The 22,067-nt window shown below is 39.6% G+C and overlaps 2 protein-coding genes across 6 annotated transcripts in view; one reads left to right on the top strand and one right to left on the bottom strand.

The window, feature by feature from the left end:
• The window catches only part of OPHN1 (oligophrenin 1), a 133,221-nt gene extending 125,508 nt beyond the window's left edge, over positions 1-7,713 (bottom strand). For 2 of the 5 annotated variants that reach the window (XM_043492034.1, XM_043492033.1), the window contains exon 1: positions 6,385-6,488. Coding sequence is in view for 3 of the 5 variants with exons in the window: in XM_038416333.2 (XP_038272261.1) it covers positions 6,385-6,538 (154 nt within the window). In the remaining 2 variants the exon portion in view is untranslated. Of the gene's footprint in view, positions 1-6,384; positions 6,543-6,643 lie in introns of those variants that run through there. The other 3 variants (XM_038416333.2, XM_043492032.1, XM_038416332.2) reach the window with 3 other exon arrangements.
• A 2,712-nt stretch (positions 7,714-10,425) lies between these two features.
• On the top strand, positions 10,426-21,530 carry YIPF6 (Yip1 domain family member 6). The gene is made up of 7 exons (XM_038417681.2): positions 10,426-10,625; positions 11,764-11,892; positions 12,574-12,652; positions 13,068-13,110; positions 15,955-16,080; positions 16,198-16,355; positions 17,053-21,530. The coding sequence occupies exons 1-7, from the start codon at positions 10,500-10,502 to the stop codon at positions 17,169-17,171; spliced, it is 780 nt and encodes a 259-aa protein (XP_038273609.1). The 5' UTR covers positions 10,426-10,499; the 3' UTR covers positions 17,172-21,530.
• Positions 21,531-22,067: the final 537 nt, after the last annotated feature.

Genomic DNA, 22,067 nt, shown 5'->3' with positions numbered 1-22,067 from the left:
AGTGGAATCTTACTTAGATTTCCTCCCTCCTGACCCTCTACTTTTTTCTCAGGGAAAATCCAGGGTGCATGCGCACGCACATACAAAGAATTAATTTAAAGAAACAGACAACGTTGAAATCTATACAGACTTTAGAGATTCTAACAGGAAAGGGTATAATGTGGTCTGGAAATTGAGACTACTCTACCATGGGTGGGGGGAAAGACTCACGTGAACATATGGAAAATAATTAACAAGGCCGCTTTGAGAATACATTCATTAGAGCAGGTAAAACAAATTAATATTATTGACAGTGAAGCACTGCCAATCTGATGACATAAAAAAAGAGTTCCTTTCAGGCCCCTCAGAGTTTAGTGCTTGTCTTTCAGCTGACTTGGGAAATAGGCTTAAAGATGGGATGAAAAAAGTGCATTTTTTCCGCCACAAAGTAAGCCAGCAACCCACTCAATCTCAGAAAAATATCCACCTCCTGAAACTACATTACAGCATTTAATACAGGAAATCTACAATGTGATGCATTTCAATAATTTTTTAAAGGGTGCACTAAAATTTATCCGCTAAATTACCTCAGATATTCAGTTTAGCAATGGATAGTAGTACATCATTATGTATTGGTCCATAATTCTTAAATATTTTAGCCTCTTCATTTGCGTTTCTCATAAAAGTGTCTCCAAACCACTTACAAAGGGCACCTAACCATAACAGGGCAGATTTTCAAAGGTACAAATTAGGGCTATTGATTAATTGCAGTTAATTCACGCAATTAACTCAAAAAATTAATCGCGATTAATCGCAACTTTAATTTCACTGCTAAACAACAGAATACCAATTGAAATTTATTACATATTTTTGGATGTTTTTCTACATTTTCAAATAGATTCATTTCAATTACAACACAGAATACAAAGTGCACAGTGCTCACTTTATATTATTTTGATTACAAATATTTGAACTGTAAAAATGATAAAAGAAATAGTATTTTTCAGTTCACCTCATACAAGTACTGTAGTGAAATCTCTATTGTGAAAGTGCATCTTACAAATGTTGTTAAATAACTGCACTCAAAAACAAAACAATGTAAAACTTTAGAGCCTACATGTCCACTCAGTACTACTGCTTGTTCAGCCAATCGCTAAGACAAACAAGTTTGTTTACATTTACAGGAGCTAATGCTGCCCGCTTCTTATTTATAATGTCACCTGAAAGTGAGAATAGGCATCCACATGGCACTTTTGTAGCCGGCATCGCAAGGTATTTTCATGCCAGATAGGCTAAATATTTGTATGCCCTTTCATGCTTCGGCCACCATTCCAGAGAACATGCTTTCACATTGATGACGCTAGTTAAAAAAATGTGTTAATTACATTTGTGACTGAACTTCTTGGGGGAGAATTGTATGTCTCCTGCTTTGTTTTACCCACATTCTGCCATATATTTCATGTTATAGCAATCTCAGATGATGACCCAGCACATATTGTTTGTTTTAAGAATACTTTCACCACAGATTTGACAAAACACAAAGAAGGTACCAATGTGAGATTTCTAAAGATCGCTACTGCACTCGACCCAAGGTTTAAGAATCTGAAGTGCCTTCCAAAATCTGAGAGGGATGAGATGTGGACATGCTTTCAGAAGTCTTAAAAGAGCAACACTCCAATGTGGAAACTACAGAACCCGAACCACCAAAAAAAGAAAATCAATCTTCTGCTGGTGGCATCTGACTCAGATGATGAAAATGAACATGTCAGTCTGCACTGCTTTGGAACATTATCGAGCAGAACCTGTCATCAGCATGGACGCATGTCTTCTGGAAGGGTGGTTGAAGCATGAAAACATATGAATCTTTAGCACATCTGGCACGTAAATATCTTGCGATGCCAGCTACAACAGTGCCATGTGAATGCCTGTTCTCAGTTTTAGGTGACACTGTAAACAAGAAATGGGGAGCATTATCTTCTGTAAATGTAAACAAACATGTTTGAGCGATTGGCTGAACAAGAAGTAGGACTGAGTGGACTTCTGGTTGTAAAGCTTTACATTGTTTTATTTTTGAATGCAGTTATTTTTGTACATAATTCTACATTTGTAAGTTGAACTTTCATGATAAAAAGATTTCACTACAGTACTTGTATTAAGTGAATTGAAAAATATTATTTGTTTTTTACAGTGCAAATATTTGTAATCAAAAATATAAAGTGAGCAATTTACACTTTGTCTTCTGTTGTAATTGAAATCAATATATTTGAAAATGTAGAAAATATCCAAAAATATTTAAATAAAATGCTATTCTATTATTGTTTAACAGTGTGATTAATCATGCGATTAATCATGATTTTTTTTAATTGCACAATTAATTTTTTTAATTGCTTGACAGCCATAGTACAAATGGAATTCATTCAAATGACTTTCAATAGGTGTAAGAAACCTAACTGCCCTTTGTGCCTCTGAAAACCTTTTCTTTTTTTTATTTAATGTACCACCAAATATTAGATGTTGGTTTGTTTGTTTGTTTGAAAAACCTCTAGAGATTCAGCTAGAATTTTCTGCAGATTTTTTTAGCTAATAATCATTCTTTGACAACCTTTACTTGCTAGACAACGTAATAAGTTATTTAATATTTTCCTACTTTAGATCATGCAATAACAACTGGCATTCAAAAAAAATCCTCAAGACAAGTAGATAAACAAAACAAAAGGCAAAAAAAATCCTGCATACATCTGAAAGTTCTTGCATAGAATTCAGAAGATATTCCTCACTACGGAATCCACGCATGTCCTCTGTTTATGCACGAGTGTTGATTCCTGTAATACTTACCAAAATTCTGGAGAAGTGAGACCCCACTCCGCTTTCACACTAGTGTAATTTAAGAAATGCTCCATTGACATCTTTAGAGTTACATGAACATAAGTGAGAGAAGAATCAAACTTCAGTCTTATTTTACGGTAGATCTTGAGAGCAGCTTGATATTGTTCTGCACACACACAAGCTGGAAGTTATGCATATTAAAGGTAATTTCAAATTTTTAGTCTTAATCTGGGACCGATTCTACATCCTTGTCATAAATCTTAGCAGATCCTATTTTCCAATAGTAAGAGAACTGTACTTTTTCCTTGGTAGCTTAGAGTTTGCATAATTTAAAAGGTTGTGCATAGTTTACATATAGACACACAATGCTGCATCCAGCCTTCTAGACTGCAGTCTCTAGTCACTCTAGCAGACTGCACAGCCTGTTATTTTGAGACAGCAGGTGTTTGGTATTTTAGAAGCCTGTTGGCAGACAATGAATTTAATTAATTTGCTTTAAATCTTACATTTCAGTTTTTACACTAATTATTTACAGCACCACAAAATGAAGCCAACACATAAATAAATCAAACTTTAAAACTGAGTACTGTACTTAATTAAAGAAATTAATGACCCGGACCATTTAACCAAACCAAAGTCTTAGACACAAGGTTGATCAACACAGTATCAGGATGTCTACCTATACATTTCTAATATCCTCATTAGTGTAGTAAATTGGCTTCAACATCTATCTGCTAAACACACAATTCCCACTCACTTTTAGAGCCAAATTCTCTTTTCAGCATAGAGCCCAAGTAGGCAGGCAAGTATCTAAATATCACTGTAATGGGTGCATTAGAAACAGAGGGATGGAAGAGCACTGCTCTTACATTTTTATCTCTTCTTAGGTAAGGTTAGTAGTACATATTGTCCTGTCTGGATCCAATAGGGTAACCAGTTGTCCCGATTTTATAGGGACAGTCCCGATATTTAGGGCTTTTTCTTACATAGGCTCCTATTACCCCACACCCCCGTCACTATTTTTCACACTTGCTATCTGGTCACCCTAGTATCCAATGAGTCTATCCTCCAAGCCCTTCCTGGATACCAAACTCCCACTTATTTCAATGGGAGTTCAACATACCAAAGACTTGGGAGAATCAATCCCAACTTTGGTAAAATTGTAAGGATGCAGGCTCTGATTCTCCACGGCCTTTCACCTTCTGCCATTATTTATACCTGCACAAAGTCATGTAAAATGCTACCTCACCAGAGGCAACATTTTACAATCACTTTGTATAGGTTAAAGGATGACAGAAAATGCAAGGCAGAGGAGAATGGAGCCCTTGGAGACCCAGGCAACAATTTCTACAGAACTGCATCATTAAGCTAATGCTGGGAAACTCTTGGTTTCCAAAAATTACATTAGTCGAAGTCCAGTTTATGAACAAATAATTGCAGCAACCAAAGTTTTCCATCTCTTTGTCCCTTGAATTAATTACATCTTGCATTGGGCTTTCCTGTTGAAATCTTGCATTTCTTTCCTCTCCCAATTAAATAAATTAGGCAAACTGCAGAACATACAGAGCCAGATTCACAACTGCACCCAGTGGGTTTGATTCACTGACCATACTCCAGTTTTATACCTGCAAAAGTCCATTCATGTAATGAAGTAATGTGGTAGTAAATCATTCCAATATCCACTGCATGCAACTAGAATCAAGGGGGGCACAATGGGGACAGTTGTGGCTCCAAGATTTTGGTCCTAATTCTATGCTGGCCCCATGCAGACCAGCCTCAAGATCTGTTCAAAACTACTCTAACTAGTTATGGCCTTAAGAGGTCAATACACCAGCAGAGAATAGGCAGAGGGCACTAGCACTCTGGATATTACCCTTCCCATTCCCGATAGGGAGTCGCAGAGTATCACAGATGCTAGCTAGGCCAACTGTATGCCAGCTTGGGATTGTCCTGAAGATGAAGACTCCCTCACACCAGGGAATTCCCAGTTGAGGGGATTTGATGGTTTCCTAGTCCCTTTGTGCCAACAGAGCTGAATCGCAGAACAGTATCTAGCCCCTCCACCTCTCTCCTTCTCATCCTTACAGCAGGCTATTGAGCTGCTTAAATAAATATCCATTTATTGACACTGTATGAACTAACTGAAGCTTTTCATTTTCCAAATAAGAAAACCAATGGCCTAGTAGCTACTGAGTTCGTTGACCTCAGCTGTAGCAGGCAAAACCAAAGAGAGAAAAGGAAAAGTGATAGATACAAGAACTTCCTGTAGTACAATCACCACAATGGATAACCCCACCCCCTATTGTTTTATAGCCAAGGATTGAAACTTTTATCTTAGGTACTTATCTGGCCCCCACACTGTAGCATCTGAACACCTAATAATTTTTGATGTATATATCCTCACAATACCCCCAGTCCGGTAGGGAAGTACTATTATTCCTGTGTTATACAGAGGTACAGAGAGACTAAGGGTGGGATTCACAAAAGCATTTAGGCACCTACCTCCCACTGAAGTCATTGAAGATGATTTAAATAGACTCCCTCTGCTTTAGACTTATTCCATCAAGGAACATTTCAACGTGGGGGGAAATGCTGCCTTCATTGGTATTATTTTAACTATTGTTCATGGTCTTCTCCCTTTGAATCAGAGTGCTAATCTCCTCTGAAGAGATTCTGGCCTCTATAACCATCAATGGAGGCAAAGTAAAATATGTGCATTGATCTTTGTTCTAGTCTCAGGTCCTACACTACAGAAACCAGAATGGAAGGTTGCATTTAACCTTACTGTATTTGAACTGTTCTTCATTACATGGGGTAATAATTATATTGGAAAATGTTGGTACTTCCTGTTAGGAAAACAAACAAACACACTTCATCATGTTTCAGAGTAGCAGCCGTTTTTCTTTTTACTTCATCATGTTGTGTCTGTACTTACGTTGTATCACACTTACCTGCATTATACCATAAATAAGTAAGCTGATAAAACTGTTGCTCATCAACAAAAGTTATTGTCTGTTTCAATGAAGCACACTAACTTGTCACTGGGGTGTACTATGCACTTATATTGACAATATACACATAACATACCCCGGTGCACTCACCCTACAACATCTGTTCAAAGGGCCATCAATAAGAACAGTAACATTCAGAAAAAACTGCATGAAGAGAAAAGAGCTCTGCACACTAACTACAGAAAGTTTAATTTTAAATAGAGAATTTTATACTGACAGATATGTAAAATATCTCACATATTGCAGAGACAAGGTGGGTGAAATAATATCTTTTATTGTAAGAGAGGCAATATTTGGAGCTTCCTTACATGCTGCAGTCAGAAAATTGTCCAAATGCACAATAGGAAATTATGATTATTGTATATTTGTTGCATCTATTATTAAAAAGACAAGAGTTTGGTTATGCACAGATATATTTAAGTAAGTATCCTTACATAGTAGCACATGATCAGTGTATAATATGGTAATAATGCACAGATATTATTAGCATTGTTGGAAAGCTATAGACCATGTATGTATTGCACAGGTATAAATGAATGTTTAAACAAAGCCACGTCATGTTACTTACTTTTTATAGCACTGATAAGTGCATTCCCATCTTTAATCACATCCTTTATGAATTTGTTGGTTCTCTCCAGCTCCTGCTCATAACATTTCAGCCTGTCTCGAAAATCCGGACTGTCCAGGTAGCAGTCGCTGAATTCTAACGCAGGATGCCCCATGTTCCTTGGAGAAAAAATTAAAATCGAAATGAAAAAAGAATTCTCCAATTTAAAAAAAATGTCAAAATTCCTGAAAAGCAAACAAGCTCTTAGTGCCCAACTCACTCCTAAAACGGCAGAGATCCTTGTCGTTGTCTCCGGAGGATACCAGCTTTGATTTGTATATCACAGAAGGAAGGGGCAGGCTGCTTGGTTGCTCTCTACTGAAAACATAAAACAAATGTGTACGACCTCTGAAGCATTCTAGGTATGACTTGGTACTGGATCCTCCTATTCACTACTGTCCTCGTCTTACTCCTCAGCAAGTCGCCGGTGTCCTTTCCATTCCTTACTGAAAATCCACCCAAACAGCCGCGCTCGGGGGTCCCGGCTCTCTCACTCCCCTTCTCTGATCTGCAAAGGTGACCTCCACTCAAACCTCTCCCCATCTACAAACGCATCTGGCTGCTCTGAATGAACGCAGGGGCTGGCGCGGCTGGGTGGCGTCCGGCCAGCTCCGCTCCCGCTCCGCTTTGTGCGAGGATTTCCTTCCTTGTGTTCCTCAAGCCCTCACAGCCTCCAGAGGCTGGCACCTCCCCTTTCCTCCTGCGCTCTTAAAGAAACAGCAGGGAGAGCTGTTTGTTCCCTCAAGGAAAAGGGACCTCTGGGTCTGTGGCAACAGTAGTTTCCGCCCCGATCCGCCTGCAGAGCAACACATAACCCTGAGCATTACGTTTAAACCAGACTTCCACGGGGACGCTGTCCTATTTCAGCTCCTTGAGCCCCTTCCGTTTCTTGCTCACTGGTTAGCAGCAGCTCCCCTTCCCCCACATCTCCCCGCAGTCTATTCAGAGAGGATTGTCCGGGGACCTGCTCATGAGCGCCACAAGCTTCTCCTACGCAACCGTATTGCTCTCAGATGGGATAGTTCCCAGGGAATGCCTTGGTGCTGCTGGAGGATCTCTCTTCCGCTTGATGAGCTAGCATCTCTTCCTCGCTCTAGCTGTCTGCACTTGGCTGAGCCCTCAAGGGTTAACACGTTGTTGTTAATGTAGCCTCACTCTCTGCAGGCAGCATCCAGGGAGGCAGGAGGGAGGAGACACAACAGAGGCACGGCAGCTGCTGCAAACGCGTTCCCTGCGGAAACAGAACCACAATGAATCCCGCTGGAGCACCACTCCCTCCTCCGGATGGCGTAGGCAAGGCTGCCTGGGAGGTGTAGTTTTTCTTTCCGCAGGATCTGTGTTGTGTTTGTGAGTGAGTGACAGGTTTCAGAGTAGCAGCCGTGTTAGTCTGTATTCGCAAAAAGAAAAGGAGGACTTGTGCCACCTTAGAGACTAACAGATTTATTTGCGCATAAGCTTTCATGAGCAACATCGCTTCATCGGATGAGTGAGAGGTTCCAAGCGCCACCCAGTAGCTCCGAGGGGCTGTTCTTCCAGAGAATCCGGCACTGAAGGGACAAAGTAGCATGGACTGAGCAAAAACTCAGATTGAGTGATCAGTGTTGGCTGCTCTGATTTACCTTGGCCCCTAGTAATGTACCCTAAAGTGGGGCTGTGTGACTGCTAAGCCACACCTGGGACCCTCACAAAATGACCATTTTGTGGAGATTTATGCATATGCTAAGCATAAACTTTATGTTCTGTGAGTGATCTCAATGAAGTTAGGCACAATGCATAAAATTAAGCATGCAAGTTAAATCTTTGCAGGACTGGAGCCACAAACTCTATTTTCAGTCACAGCTTTTTCTTTTATTATTGGCTTGAGCATTTAAGTTTAAAAAAGCATGTCCCTTTAAATCAGCAAGCTAGCAGGGCTAAAACCTTTGTCCTAAATTCCTGTAATCTGTACACTTTTATTAGCAACTGTAAATAGGGGTTTTGGTTTTGCTCATATAATCTGCAAGTCATTTTATACATGATTTTCTGTTTAGAAAAATTAACAATTTAATCCTCATTGTTTCATTTAAATGTCTTGTTTAGAACAAGATAAAACATGAGAACTTTTATTTTATACTGATAAAATCTCCATACTATGTCTACTGCGCACACTTGTTCATGAGGACCAACAGGAATAGAAAATTTCCAATTTATACAAATATGTGATTATGTGTCTTCTTATTCATTCCTCTTTTTTGTTTTTTATTAATGCAGAACACGTTTATCCCCTTAAAAAGTAAGGAAACTTATTAATTGGTAAAACTAAATCTTCCTTCTTTTCCACCAACATGCTCTGAACAGAACAGAATAATAAAATCATATTAGAGTCTGAATGTACTTAAATACTATTAAAGCTGCTTAATAAAATCTCACTTATTCTTTCATGTTGATCTGTACAGTTCTTTAATATTTTGCAGGTTATATTAACAAGAGAAGATGATCTACGAGCACATTGGCCCTCGAGACTTATCTCAAGGTCAAAATGTTGATGTTTTCATCTTCTTTTTGTCAATGTAGCCTGGAACTTCAAACAAACACTCTTTACAGTAATATGGAAGAATGTTTGTTTACATATTAAACAATAAGGTTCCTCTTCTAACTGTTGTGCTATTACTAAAATAGGAAGGAAACTGGTTAATAACATCTCATTTAAAAACTGTGACTGAATTTATTGCTGCTGACACTGAGGAACTGATAGCATGGATTTTAGCCAAGGACACTGATGCAAATTCAGTCCTGACCTGCCACCTTGCTATTCCAGTCATAGGCCCCCACATGCAGCTCTTCCAAGGCACCTCCATCCAGACATGCAGATTTCCTGATGTTCTTGTGCCAATCTTGCACTTCACAGAGACTATTGATCAAGACAAATTCTGTTTTAGTAATATGCATGAACTGGGACTAGACAAATGACACATCTTCACTAGCCAAAATGTGAGCACAAATCTCTCAACCCACTCTTTGAGCATGATGATTTGATTCTAGAGGATAAAGCAATGTGGAAACTGATTTTTATTGACAGGGTTTGTCCATTTACGTATTTTAAACATCCAACCAACTTTAAAATCTCTGTAATTTTTTTGATTGGTCTGAGTCCAAATCCTAGGGAACAGGTGTCCACATCACAAACAACCACCACCATAACTGGTACTAATTGATCTGATTGAGGGCTGACACAGAACAGAGGTCAAGGTCAAAGGATTGTGGAACCTGAATGTCTCTTATCCCTAGAGACGGAGGCCTTCCAGATCAGCTTTCGAGAAAGAGCCGCCATTAGGGAATTCTCTGTAACTAATATAAAGACTTAGGAAGCCAGAGACACTTATGAGGTTCGGACAAAATCACTTATGTGGGTGGGATGCTGTGGTGATGGGCACTCCAGATAGCTGGATGGATAATACAAGGCATGAATCTTTCCACTATGTCCTTCTCAACCCCAGCTCTCGCTGATGTGTGGGTCATTTCATCCTGACACACCTCATCCAGCACAGAGTAGGGCATTGCTGTAGCGTGCCAGGCTGCCTGCCCCGATTCCAAGGCTCTGCTCTCCTCTGGGGGCCACTCAGACCCCAGGTAGATTGCAGTCCCCCCAGTGCTGTATCCCAAGTGGGAAGAGTGTGCACAGGGAAGAGTGAGCTGCCTTCCCCTCTCGGGCAGGCAGGACATCCAGCTGGCTTGTGAGCTGCAAAGGGCCCCATAGAGGTAGGGCCCTGAGTATCGCGGATTAGAGTGGGGGACCCAAGGGTACCTTGCATTGCATGTGCCTATAGACAGCTTCCCTGCAGAGCCTCCATGCGGGGATCGTGCCCCTGAATATGTATATGTGTGTGTGGGGGGGGGGAGGTTAATGCCAGAGACTGAGAACTCTCCTTTGTGAGGGTGCGTGTGGCCCTTTAAGAGGCTCGGCTCGGCGCTGTGTCCCCTTCCCCCACTGGAGTCGGCGGCGTCTCTCCTTTTAAATCTCGGCTGTTACGCCAGCCGCCCCTCCGGGGGCTGGGTCCGGCGTTGCCACGGCTACTCGGGCGAGTGACGCAATCTCTATGCGCGCCGCGCGGGCCGATGAGGCAGTGGATCCGTCTCCACGTCGCATCAACAGCCGCCCGGGGAGCGGGGCCAAGATGGCGGAGGCAGAGGAGAGCAGGGCTGGGGGACCCGCGAAACCGTTGGTAAGAAAAGAGTCGGGGCGTGGCCCGGCCCCTCCCGGCGGTGAGAGGTATGGGGGAGACCCAGCACCGCCACGCCGGGGTGGAGGGGCCAGAGCTGGGAAGGGGGGGGGGGGGGCGCGCCCGGACTCCTGGGTTCTGTTCCTGGCTGCGGTGTGGGGTTCAGCTCAGCGGTTGAGCTGAGGGGGAGGGTCTAGAGGTTGTGGGTGGCTCATGGATTCCTGGGGTTTGTCCTGGGCTTGGGGGAAAGAGGAGTCTAGTGGTTCGAATGGGGCCGGTGTGTTTCCCATTTCTGCCACGGACTTTCTGAGAGACCTTGGGAAAACTACTCTGCTTTTCCGTGCCTCAGTTTTCTTCACCTGTAACTTGGAGACAGTCGCACTAACTCATGGGCATAGGGCGGATAAGGGGGAAGGCTTAAATAATTGCCACTCTTCTCTCTCCCTCCCGTCCACCCCCCCATGATAGCTGCTAGAGTCAAGCACAGCAATAGTATTATTTTAGAAACTTTCCTCTGGCACTTTATAGGCCCTCCTGAACAGGGTTCCCTTCAGAGCAGACCAGGCTACTCCTTATTTGCTTGCATCAACAATAGGTGTAAAAATCCTGTTATGGCTGTTGGTGGTGGAGAAATGTATTATTCACCACATACACTTCATTTGGTGCTTCATCTGTGTAATATATGCTAGGGATATGGATATGTGTATATTGTTCACTTCATAGTGATCCCTGCTTTCATGCTGTGCAAAATGCATTGCTGTCATTATTATAAATTATATAGCACCATCAATGTACACAGCTCTTTACAGGACACACAAATCTTGTACCCTGACCCAGAGAGCTTACAATGTAAATAAGGACAAACGAAAGTCATAAGGTGACAGGGGAGGGAGTACTTGGGGTTTATTGATGGGAGAAGAAAATAACCTTTGATTGTAATTATGGTCCCTCCTGCTCACATATTGTGGCTTGCCTCTTAGTTGTGAATTGTTTGAAATAGGGAGGCTGCTACTAGAATACTTTTTTAAATATTCTCTTTGTAATGTAGATTGCTCATTACTCTCTTTATACTCTGCACAAAAATTCCTAGGCAAACATCAGCTATTTTCTATATTAAAAAAAATGTTAAAAAATCAATTAGTTTGCAGGTCTCTCAGATGTGTCAATATCAGAAGATATTCCAGTGGAAGGGGAGATCAGGGTTCCTGTTGGATCTCACTCCCCTGATGAAGATTACTCCACATTGGATGAACCTGTTAAAGATACTATTGTGAGTTTATATCCCTTACTGCAGTGGTTTTCAGCCTGTGGTCTGTGGACCCTTGGGGGTCCACAGCCTATGTCTAAAATTTCCAAAGGGGTCCGCACCTCCATTTGAAATGTTTTGGGGTTTGCAAATGAAAAAAGGTTGAAAACAACTGCTTTACTGTATCTGTGATAACACATGAAGTTTTTCTGATCTCTTGGCCAAATACCACAAGGAATGTTGGTTTTTTGCTTTGTAATTGGTTAAAATTCAAAATTTTACAAAACAAACTCTTTTGGGCAAGGAATCTGAATTATAAACATAAAAATCCTCAAATTTGTTCTGTGACTCACTGAAAATTTCTGTAGTTGCCAGGGCATCAAGCGGGGGATGAGGAATTAGCCAGATAACGAAATCTCCTCTTCTTGGAGCAGCAAACAAATAACATTATTAGCTTGATGTTATGAAAAGAGGAATCTAGCTGATTTCAAGCACTGGGACTATTATCCAGTTACCGGTTGCTGTGAATCTAATTTTTATACTATTATAAGGCATGCTATAGAAAGTATTTGACCCAAATATCACTTGATTTAATATCAGTGCTGTGTTATGATATATAGCTTACAAAAGTATTTCCCCCTTCATTTTGTTAACACCTTAATACCTGTGAAATGGTGTACTAGAGATGTCATTTGTGTATTTCAGATGCGAGATCTAAAGGCAGTTGGAAAGAAATTTGTGCATGTCATGTATCCCAAAAAGAGCAGCGCGCTCCTTAGAGACTGTACGTATCAGATTTTCTAAATCTTGGGAAGACCAACATTACAAGACAAATATTCCTGAAAGTCACTGCATGGGTTGGACGAAGTCTTTGCTTTAATGAAATATCTGGAAAATAGAATAGCCATATGTTATTTCTCTGCAAGATACAGAATAACAAAAGCAAATGAGGCAGTTGTGTGAAGAGGCAGAACAACACTGACATCTCTTTAAAGTGAACTGTTTATCAGAATGAGTCCAGATGTTCTTAATTTGAATGCATCTTTATATACAGTATATGACACCACATGTTAGCTATGACAATTACGGGATTGGGAACTGGAAAAGGGATACACTGGGCTGCTTTAATACCATTTTTTCCTGGAGAGATACTGTTCTGAACATTGGTATCTGATGTCATTCTGTTTCTTTCTCTACAGGGGATCTTTGGGGACCTTTGGTGCTGTGTGTGTCACTTGCACTGTAAGTACCTGTTATCTTTCTATGTGTGAATGGTGGAGGGAATTTCTGACATGTCATGGTCATGTTACTCTAGTGCTTAGGCTGGTGTGCTACAGATATTAATGGTGAAACTTGTGAGCAATTGACTGTCTAAAACCCTAAACTTATTAAGGGCATCTCTTTTTATTTGGGATTTTAGGGTATATGTAGGTAATAAATTATTCCTGTCTAGCCCTGCTGTCTTGGGGATAAATTATATTGAATACTACAGAGGTTCTGGTAATTCTTGATTTTAGTGTGTACAGCAAGTATTCTTTGGGCTAAATGTTCCGCATTTTATATGCATTATCCAGAAAGAGAAATGCAAGCTTTGTTGCTCATCCACAGTGAGACACTCATGTGATATGAAAACTCTGGATTTATTGTTTTTTTGTTACCCATTTGTCATTTCAAAATACAACTGAGGGCAGCTTCCAAAGCAAACTTACGCTACTGAAAGTCTGCTAAATTGTTTTTATTTTGCTTCATAATTGTAAAGCACGAAAGCCTTACTCTCTTCTTTTGACTTTTAAAATGCTGTTAGCATGGTTGGATCAGGAGGCAATATCCCATGGGGCAAGTTTATATATTTGAATAAGTTTCTATTTGCACCTTGCACAACATGATTGAGTTATAGATCCCACAGGCAGTCTGTTTTAAATCTGTATGGGGATATGAAAAAACAAACAAGAGCAAGGCTTTGATTCTCCTGGTTAAAATAACACCATCCTTAACTTTTGCAGCAATGAGTGATGGTCCATAATGCATAACTGTTGGATACTATTCTAAAAAAAACCTAGTTACTATATCACTTTTCCTTTTATATGTACAGCTGCAATACTAAGTCATCCATGAGTTGTACTAATGGTCTGGAAGCTATAGCTATCGACTGTTCCCTTTTTCACCTGACCAATGTTGTATGTTGGAAAAAACAAACCCACCATGGGGATAATTTACTTTTTATCTATGGTAAAATAAATGTGCATGTACATAAAAATTGTATATAGTTGACTGTCTTCCTCCATCCATTTAACTTGTCATCTTGGCTGTAATTTTTTCAGGGCATGGACCATGTATGTGCTAGGCATACAACACAGTGTGACCCCAATCTGGATTAGGCCTTCTGGGTCCTACTGCAGAATACATGTTTAATGTAGCAATACTCTAAGAATACATCACTTAGCATTTCATATTTGCAAAGTATTGTGAACACTACTTACTTTCTTCATTCCAATGAGGTAGGAATTAATTTACCCCCAAAAGTAGGTTACTTTAAATGATCTGAAGGCATATGGAACTAAAAGGTGTGTATCAGATACTGTCTTCAGTATATTCCCTATCAGATTCTAACTACCTTGAAAGAGCATAATCTACTTGACATCTAGTAATATTGAAAGTAGTTTTGACATTATCATTTATATTGCAGTGGCACCTAGAAGCCTCAACCAGATTAGGGCCCCCTTGTGATGGGCACTGTACAAACATAGTAAAAGGCGTGTCCAGAACAAGACTGCAGATTTTTCAGAAATCCATGGTTCAATCCCTGGCGACAGCCAAAATGGTGGCGGTTACCTGTCTTCCATCTCTGACCTCTCCTTTTTATCTTTAGATCCAGGTTCAGTTCCTTGCTTTGCTTGTGTGACCTTAGGCATGTCACTTAGTCTCTGTGTTTCATTTCTCCACCTTAAGATAGTTAATAGTATTTCACTACTTGCAGGAACGTTGTGAGGATAAATACATTAAAGATTGTAAGGTGTTTGGATACTAAAGTAATAGGGGCCATATATGTATTTTAGATTCTCATTTACACTAAGGCATTCTTACGCTGCCAGAACAGTGTAATAAAATCTTTGTGATCCTCATTCCCATTACACTAGTTATACCTGCTCCTGAGTCTCCCTGGCCAATTTGTTGTTTTTTTTTTTTTAAGTTGCACTTTCCTATTTTTTTTAAAAGTGATAATGCAAAAGATCTACATCAACAAAACAGAGAAATTGATTAGACATAAAGTACTGTCGACTGCACAAAGTAAAGAACCTGTGGCGCAAATTAACTAATTTTTCTCATCTTTCAGTTGTAGTAATCTTGGGTATTACACGTAAGAGTTGTAGGTAAAATCTTTTAGAGAAATGATTTATTTTTTTAAGTGGCATACCTTTCAGTTCGGTCACATTTGTTTCATCTGTCCAAGCCTCACTTTTAGTCCCTCATATTGTGGTTCAGTGGATAGAACTCAGGATTCCAAATCAGGAGACTTGAGTTCTGTTGCTTGTCACTCTACTGACTCATTGTTTCTCCTTGGGTAAATCACTTGTAAAATGGGAATAAAACCCACCTTTGGAAAGTGCTTGTTGATCTATGGGACAAAGTCCATTACTACCTCATTCTTCTGTGCTGCTCTTCTGACTTTCCTTAGCTTTGTGCATCAGTTCTGTCTCATTCAAAACCTTTCTTAATGTGTCTGTTGATAATCTTTCAACATAAGCAGTGCATCCAAATCTGTTTAAAAATAAACAACCCTCCATACCACTTTAAGATATGACCTTCCTTTGACCATCCACTGTTGTATGGCCTCCATCATTGTATTACTGAAGTATCTTTGTCTGTCTAACTTGCACTATAAACTCCATGGGGCATGAGTTGTCTTCTTTTTTGTACAGAACTGATCATGCTATAAACATGATAAATAATAAACAAAGAGAAAGTTGCCTCCAACCTACCTGAGAGTCATCATCTCTTAGGCTTAATACAGATGTTAGAAATAAAACATGAAATAAAGTTACTGCCCTGTGTTCATCTAGTATTTTGCTCTATTCTCTGCCTCAGGATGCTTCAGGGAGGGTCAGCAGACAGTAAAGAAGATGGAGGTCCCCAGTTTGCTGAGGTCTTTGTTATCATCTGGTTTGGATCAGTTGTCATTACACTAAACTCAAAACTGCTGGGAGGAACCATGTGAGTATACATATGAACAATAGCAATGAAAATGCTCCAGTGTGTGGAATAACATTTTTGTTACTCAGACACAACTTCCTTGTCTGTCTTCCTCCATCTCCCTTTGCCCCTTTCTAGTTCTTTTTTTCAGAGCCTTTGTGTCCTGGGTTACTGTGTCCTGCCTCTGACAGTGGCTATGCTCGTGTGCAGGCTGGTACTACTAGCAAGCTCGGGGACTGTCAGCTTCATTGTGCGACTTGTTGTAGTGATGGCTATGTTTGGCTGGTCAATCCTAGGTAAGGAAGTTTTAGCAACAGAACTGTATCATGGATGCAAAGGAATTAAGAGTTTAATGATTTTTTTGTTAAGAAAGGTGGGCCTGCCGGGCAGTCTGCTGGTAGCATAGGTCAAGAAGAGATCATGGTTTGGGCTCTCCAAGTTGGTGAGGTTTTGTGGAAGCAGCACTCTCAGCCCTTGAGGTGAAAGGGAGTCTGCCCTTCCCAATGCACCAGCTGATGCTCATGGTCATAGCCATGTTGACAGACTCACATTTGCTCTGCAGTTAGCATTTCTTGCCTGGAGGAAGGGTTGCTATAATATGTTGCTTTTGAAGAAGAGAAGAACAGTATATTACACCAACATAGGAGTATTAAGCCAGGAAATAAAGTCCCCATGTTAAATACCACTGGAAAACACTTATTTAATGTAAACATTTTTGCAGTATTTGTGCTAGTCTTATTTTGAAAATATGTTGCGTGGCATGTAACATCCTCTAAATATTTCCTTTCCAACTGATAAAGGAAGACATACAAGTGGTGAAGGGGAGAAATGTCTTCAGCACAAAATGTGGGAGTCTTCTCTTTATTATAGCTTTTCCCTACACCTTTAAATGTACAGGAGATCCTAATTTAGCAGCATTTACTGGTTTCTGATTCAGTTTGAAAATCTTTTAGCTTTGTGCACATTTCAAGTGTGTTCTCTCTTTGTCACCAGCATCCACAGCTTTTCTGGCAGACAGCCAGCCTCCAAATCGCAAAGCTCTTGTTGTTTATCCCATCTTCCTCTTCTACTTTGTTATCAGCTGGATGATTCTCACCTTTACACATCAGTGATGAAGGATCAACAGAGACAGCACAGAGAACTGGAAGTTTCATAAATACTGCTGTTAATTTGTGGGCTTTATCTCCAATGCATAGATCTTGCATATTGTAAAAAAAATAGGCTATGGGATAAAGCCAGAGAGCTGAAGCATTCATCATTTCTAAGAATGAGATATACAAGGAGCCAGTTGCTCGAAAGATACTGAAATCCAGCTACTGAATTTTATTTAATCCTGCTGTTTAGTATAATTAAAAAAATGCCCAGTCTGAGAAGAGAGAAATGCAGATGAAGGAAGGCAGTCTCTGTGAGAATGGAGAGGATAAAATCCTATCTTGGAACTTCAAGAAGATTGATAACTGAAGACTAGGTAATAACTGTCTGACTTAGCAGAATTCCAGTTCATGCTTGGAGTTCTCTTTTTAAAATTGAATATTGCCCTATGAATAATAGAACACATTTGCTGACCCACGGGAAGAAGGGTATCTAAATCCTGTCTCTTTCCTAGATGTGCAAAGAGGTGAAATCTAAACAAAGTGCATCACGGGCAATAATTTTTCCTTTTCGGATCAAATTTCAGGTCTCAGCAAAAATACGCATGTTTGTTCCATTCTTTTCTTTGTCAGAGCATGTCTGAAGGGAGCTGTTTCTGTTCACACTGATGCAAACTGCTTTTGTGCACGTATGCACTTCAGTCATTTCATGCGTGTTGGGAACAGTTCACAAACTAAATGTCTCAAATACTAGTGTGACACTAACTGATCCATATATATTCACAAGGAGATGGTGTTTACACTGGACACTTACAAATTCCCCTTTGGTAACCCAAGATCAGAATGTCAAAGTCCAGAGGAAGGCTTCAGATTCTTTACTTTGAAGGTGATGGCACTGATTGCCCAGCTATCACTATACAACTTTTGAACAGAGAATTGGGCAGTTGGAGAGCAGTGTACCATCGCTGCAATGCATTCCTACTGAGTGAACTGAATTTTTGGTACTTGAGACATTTGCCCATTAGCATACAAAACAAGGACTCAGACCTGTTATATTTAGGATGGAGGAATGAATTAAATGGTCCATAAGTGAAGGTGTTGGCTGCTCTGAACGAGTATGGGGATCTGGTGCTTAATTGCTTAGAGTAATTTATTGGTTGTTTAGAGGAGTGGTATTTCCATGTAAATGTTACCATTTTGTGCATATGGCTCCTGCTTTTGGTAGGGGGAAATATGAAACTTCTGTATATTTAGACTGAATATTTATAAAAGGGGATGGAATCTTCCTTCAAATATGTGCTACGTGTACATGCCTGTTCAGCAGCTGCAGAAGCTGATACAGCTACACAAAGATAACATCTGGCATAGGTACTCTTTGAGAGTCACACAGAGGTTATTTGCGTTGCATAGTAAGCAACACATGAGGAGAGCTGCAAAACATCAAAACTTGGGGTGGAGGTAGGGGGGAGAAAGTTGCTGTTCAAATATATAGTTAATTCTAAAGATGAACATCATTTCATGCTTTCTTATGTAATAGATGCAAAATAGTCCTGAAATTGACTAGTCAGATCCTATTTGATGTAAATATACTTAGTTTTATTTTTAAATATAAAGTGCAGATCTTTCTAAACACTCTTATACACACGTTTAGGATCCCAAATCTCTGACTGACTGTAGATTGTAAGAAATTAAATCAGTTTTCTCCCCACCCTTTGTGCCCGCCAAACATGAATCAGTTACTCCCTGCGAAGACCTGGGGCTCTTGCTTCTTCCTGTCTGCAATAGTTGACATCCGTGAGTTTGTGGAGCAGACAGCTTCATTTACTGGCTTTCTTATGCTATATTCATTTGCTGCTGAGGGAGCTGTAAGTATTCAGATTAAAGTATGCATTTCAAGTGTGCAATGGTGCATTTTTAAGTTCATACTCAAATTGTTACTGATATGGGATGTGAAATGGCTTTGTATATTTTTTTTTAAAGCTGTGCAGTTCACCTTTTCAGTCCCGCTTAAATCAAGTGCACTTTATAAGTTGTTAAAAACTAATATCTTAGGCAAGTGAAAAAGATAGCAAATCTGTTAGATTATTAAAATTAGACTCTTTGGGTCCAGTTACTCATTCCTACTCAAATGAGTACTCTCATCAAGATCAGTGGCATTGTTCATAAGAGTAAGAATTACATAATCAAAGCATAGTTGTGCACGCTTTCTAGAAAGTCAATTTTTTCTGAAATTTTTTTTTCAGTGTCTCTTATGATTTAAACTTAGGTCTGAATTTCTTTAAAATAAATAACACTGTAATTTATCAATATCTCCTTGAGAGGGGACAGTTTTCAGGAAAGAGGAGTTTTTAATTTAAACTACAAATGTTGAGAAGCATGATTTAAAATACTCCATTCATGCTTTATTTTGTTTACTTCTGAGCTTCAAGGTGGCTTGTTCTATGAGAATTAATATATTGCTCTTAGGTTATGACTGGAGGAGGAGGGTTATTTTTGTTGATTTAATCATTTAAAAGTAGCCATTAGAGGGTTTTTATTCTACAGAGTTTTTAATGTGAAAAGGGGTAGGGGAAAATGTTCTGGTTATACAGTGAAGGTGTAACTTTTGGCTTGTAGCAGCAATTCCGTTAGCATGTAACTACTCCCTTTCAAAGCAGTAAAGTCAATAAATGCATATACACCTGCTTAGAAAGCATAACTCCTTAAAGCCTATAACAGCGTACAACAGGATGCAGGTGAGGAACTGTATATATTCTGAAGTTTCATGATTCCAGTTGAATAAACCAACATTTTTTTAAAAAACCATCACTGCTTCTAGTTGCTACAGTTCATTGTTACAGTAAATTCACCTAACTGCACTAAAATTTCCCTGTTGATACAGTGTATTTCAAGTATGCAAAAAAACCCTTTTAAAAACAATTCTCTATACAGCATTATCATCTGTTCTGAAGAAGCGTGTCTATATATTTGTCTTGGTCTATTAGTTGAAGGAGGAAGGGAAATGTTTGTATTTTTGAAAGTCTAACCCTTTTTGTAAACAAAGCTGTATCTTATGAAAAAAATATGCTGAGAAGGCAAGCAGCCCTGAATATGGGCATCAAGTTGTATGGCTTCACAGTTGTTCCTTTCTGTTGATTTTATTTCAATTCATAAAAGCTAGAAGCTAAAATTAGTCTAATTTTCTATGATTCTTGTGAACAGGAAGTTGACTGACTATAGATCAAAGATATTACTATAGCCTGAGGACTCTCCATCTTAAGAGTTTGATTGTGATGTCGGAAATGCATGTGTTCTGGAGTGACTTATCCAAGATGCACACATTGCTCATGTTTGCTGTAGTTATAATACACCTAAAATAGTTATGGGTAACCTGAAGTACCTATTGATAAAATGTTTCCATACTAATATGTGGACAGGTAAAGCACCTGGCTACAGATGTTCATCTGTCAGATGGAGAGACAAGTTTTGCACTCTTCATGTATTGTTTACAACATGGTATGGTTGAAATTTTATGTGTGTGCAGCAATTCTTCCCTTTGTGAGGTTTGGGGACACACTTAAAGGGATACCAGCAACTGAAAAAAATCACACTTCTGTCTGAAGCCTTTTCTGTTATTAACAGCAGGTACAAATATGACTATAGCTGAATAAAATTTGACAGCATTTTGTGCACAGTTAGCTTACCGCTGTTTAAGTTGATTGTTCCCACAGCATTTGGGTGGAGGTCAAGGATTTTAAAATAGGAAAAGGTAACTCTAAAATCACAAACGTGGGCAGGTGTAACACCTGCCCCTACTTCTAATTTATCTTTAGAAACTGATCAATTCCAATTGACTATGTTCCTTCAGAATTGCAGCATTGTATGAGTAGTCTGGGGTAACATATATTGAGTGGTTCTAAATCTACTCTGAACATGCTGATCTGATTGTAAATCGTATACCCATTGTATCTGGCTTATATCTTTGTAGTCCTCCAAAAGAATGTGTACAGTTAATCCATAAAAGCACAATATTTATTTGTTTATGGTTTGAGGATGCATATGGTCATTTGCTGTCTTACTTACCAAGGGGAACAGTGTTTCTCTTTCCATTTTAACGCTGGTGATGGGGAGAGGGGAAGGTCAGGATGTGGGGAGTAGAGTAGACTTTTTGCCTTAATGAAATGTATAATTTTTCTATAGTGAAAGCAGATGCTCTTCTGATGCATAAACTGGTATTCTTTCCCACTCAAACTTTGACATTTTCACTTGTACGTTTTGAAAACCCCTTTGAATCTGAATTAAGTTCAATCTTCTTCCCTTATACCTCCTGAACCTGTGAAAAAGAGAACATGTAAATTATTTGTTAAATTTTAAAGTAATACATTAAAATACTGAAAGGGACACAGTGTGTATGGTTTGAAAGTAGTGTATGTGCTGTACTGTTGACTGCACTCTAGGATCTATGTTAGCTGGAAGTTCTCTATAATGTTAATATTTTCTTAAATGCCAACTTGGACAGTCTTTATGGTAAGCATTATGCAACCTGAGCTACCAGGACCTGGGAGGGAACACAGCAGCTACCTATGGGGCCGAGAGCATTCTTGTGACCGGCTCTAAAGGAAATCCTATCCAGCCTTTGTCCAAAGGAACATGAGTTTTATGTGGTCTTCAGGGAAGATGGTCTGAATTAAGGAAGGATGGGGAAAGAAGCATTTCTTCTTTCTCCATTGGCTTGGGTTTTAAAATGCTTGTAAAATTCCCCCTGGGTACAAGTAACTTGTGAATTCTGACATGGTAGTATTTTGCACCCCGTTTTCACATGTGTGCACGCCAAGGTGCAAAGCAGGGGAGAAAAAGTCCTAGTAGGACTTACCCTATTCACTGTACTAAAAACCTCCTATATTAGGGTAGGAACACAGCTCCCATTAGGGCACTCTG

Source organism: Dermochelys coriacea, chromosome 9, assembly GCF_009764565.3.
Source record: "Dermochelys coriacea isolate rDerCor1 chromosome 9, rDerCor1.pri.v4, whole genome shotgun sequence".
NCBI lineage: Eukaryota > Metazoa > Chordata > Testudines > Dermochelyidae > Dermochelys > Dermochelys coriacea.
Note: the sequence above shows the minus strand (reverse complement) of the source record. Positions and strands in the feature narration are given on the sequence as shown.

What these genes read in the sequence shown, in the direction of transcription:
- YIPF6 (XM_038417681.2), top strand. Translation starts at nt 10,500, where the DNA reads ATGCGCGCCGCGCGGGCCGATGAGGCAGTGGATCCGTCTCCACGTCGC. An exon ending in AACCTGTTAAAGATACTATT is followed by an intron (nt 11,893 to 12,573) that starts GTGAGTTTATAT and finishes TGTGTATTTCAG; the next exon opens with ATGCGAGATCTAAAGGCAGT. An exon ending in GTTTGGCTGGTCAATCCTAG is followed by an intron (nt 16,356 to 17,052) that starts GTAAGGAAGTTT and finishes CTTTGTCACCAG; the next exon opens with CATCCACAGCTTTTCTGGCA.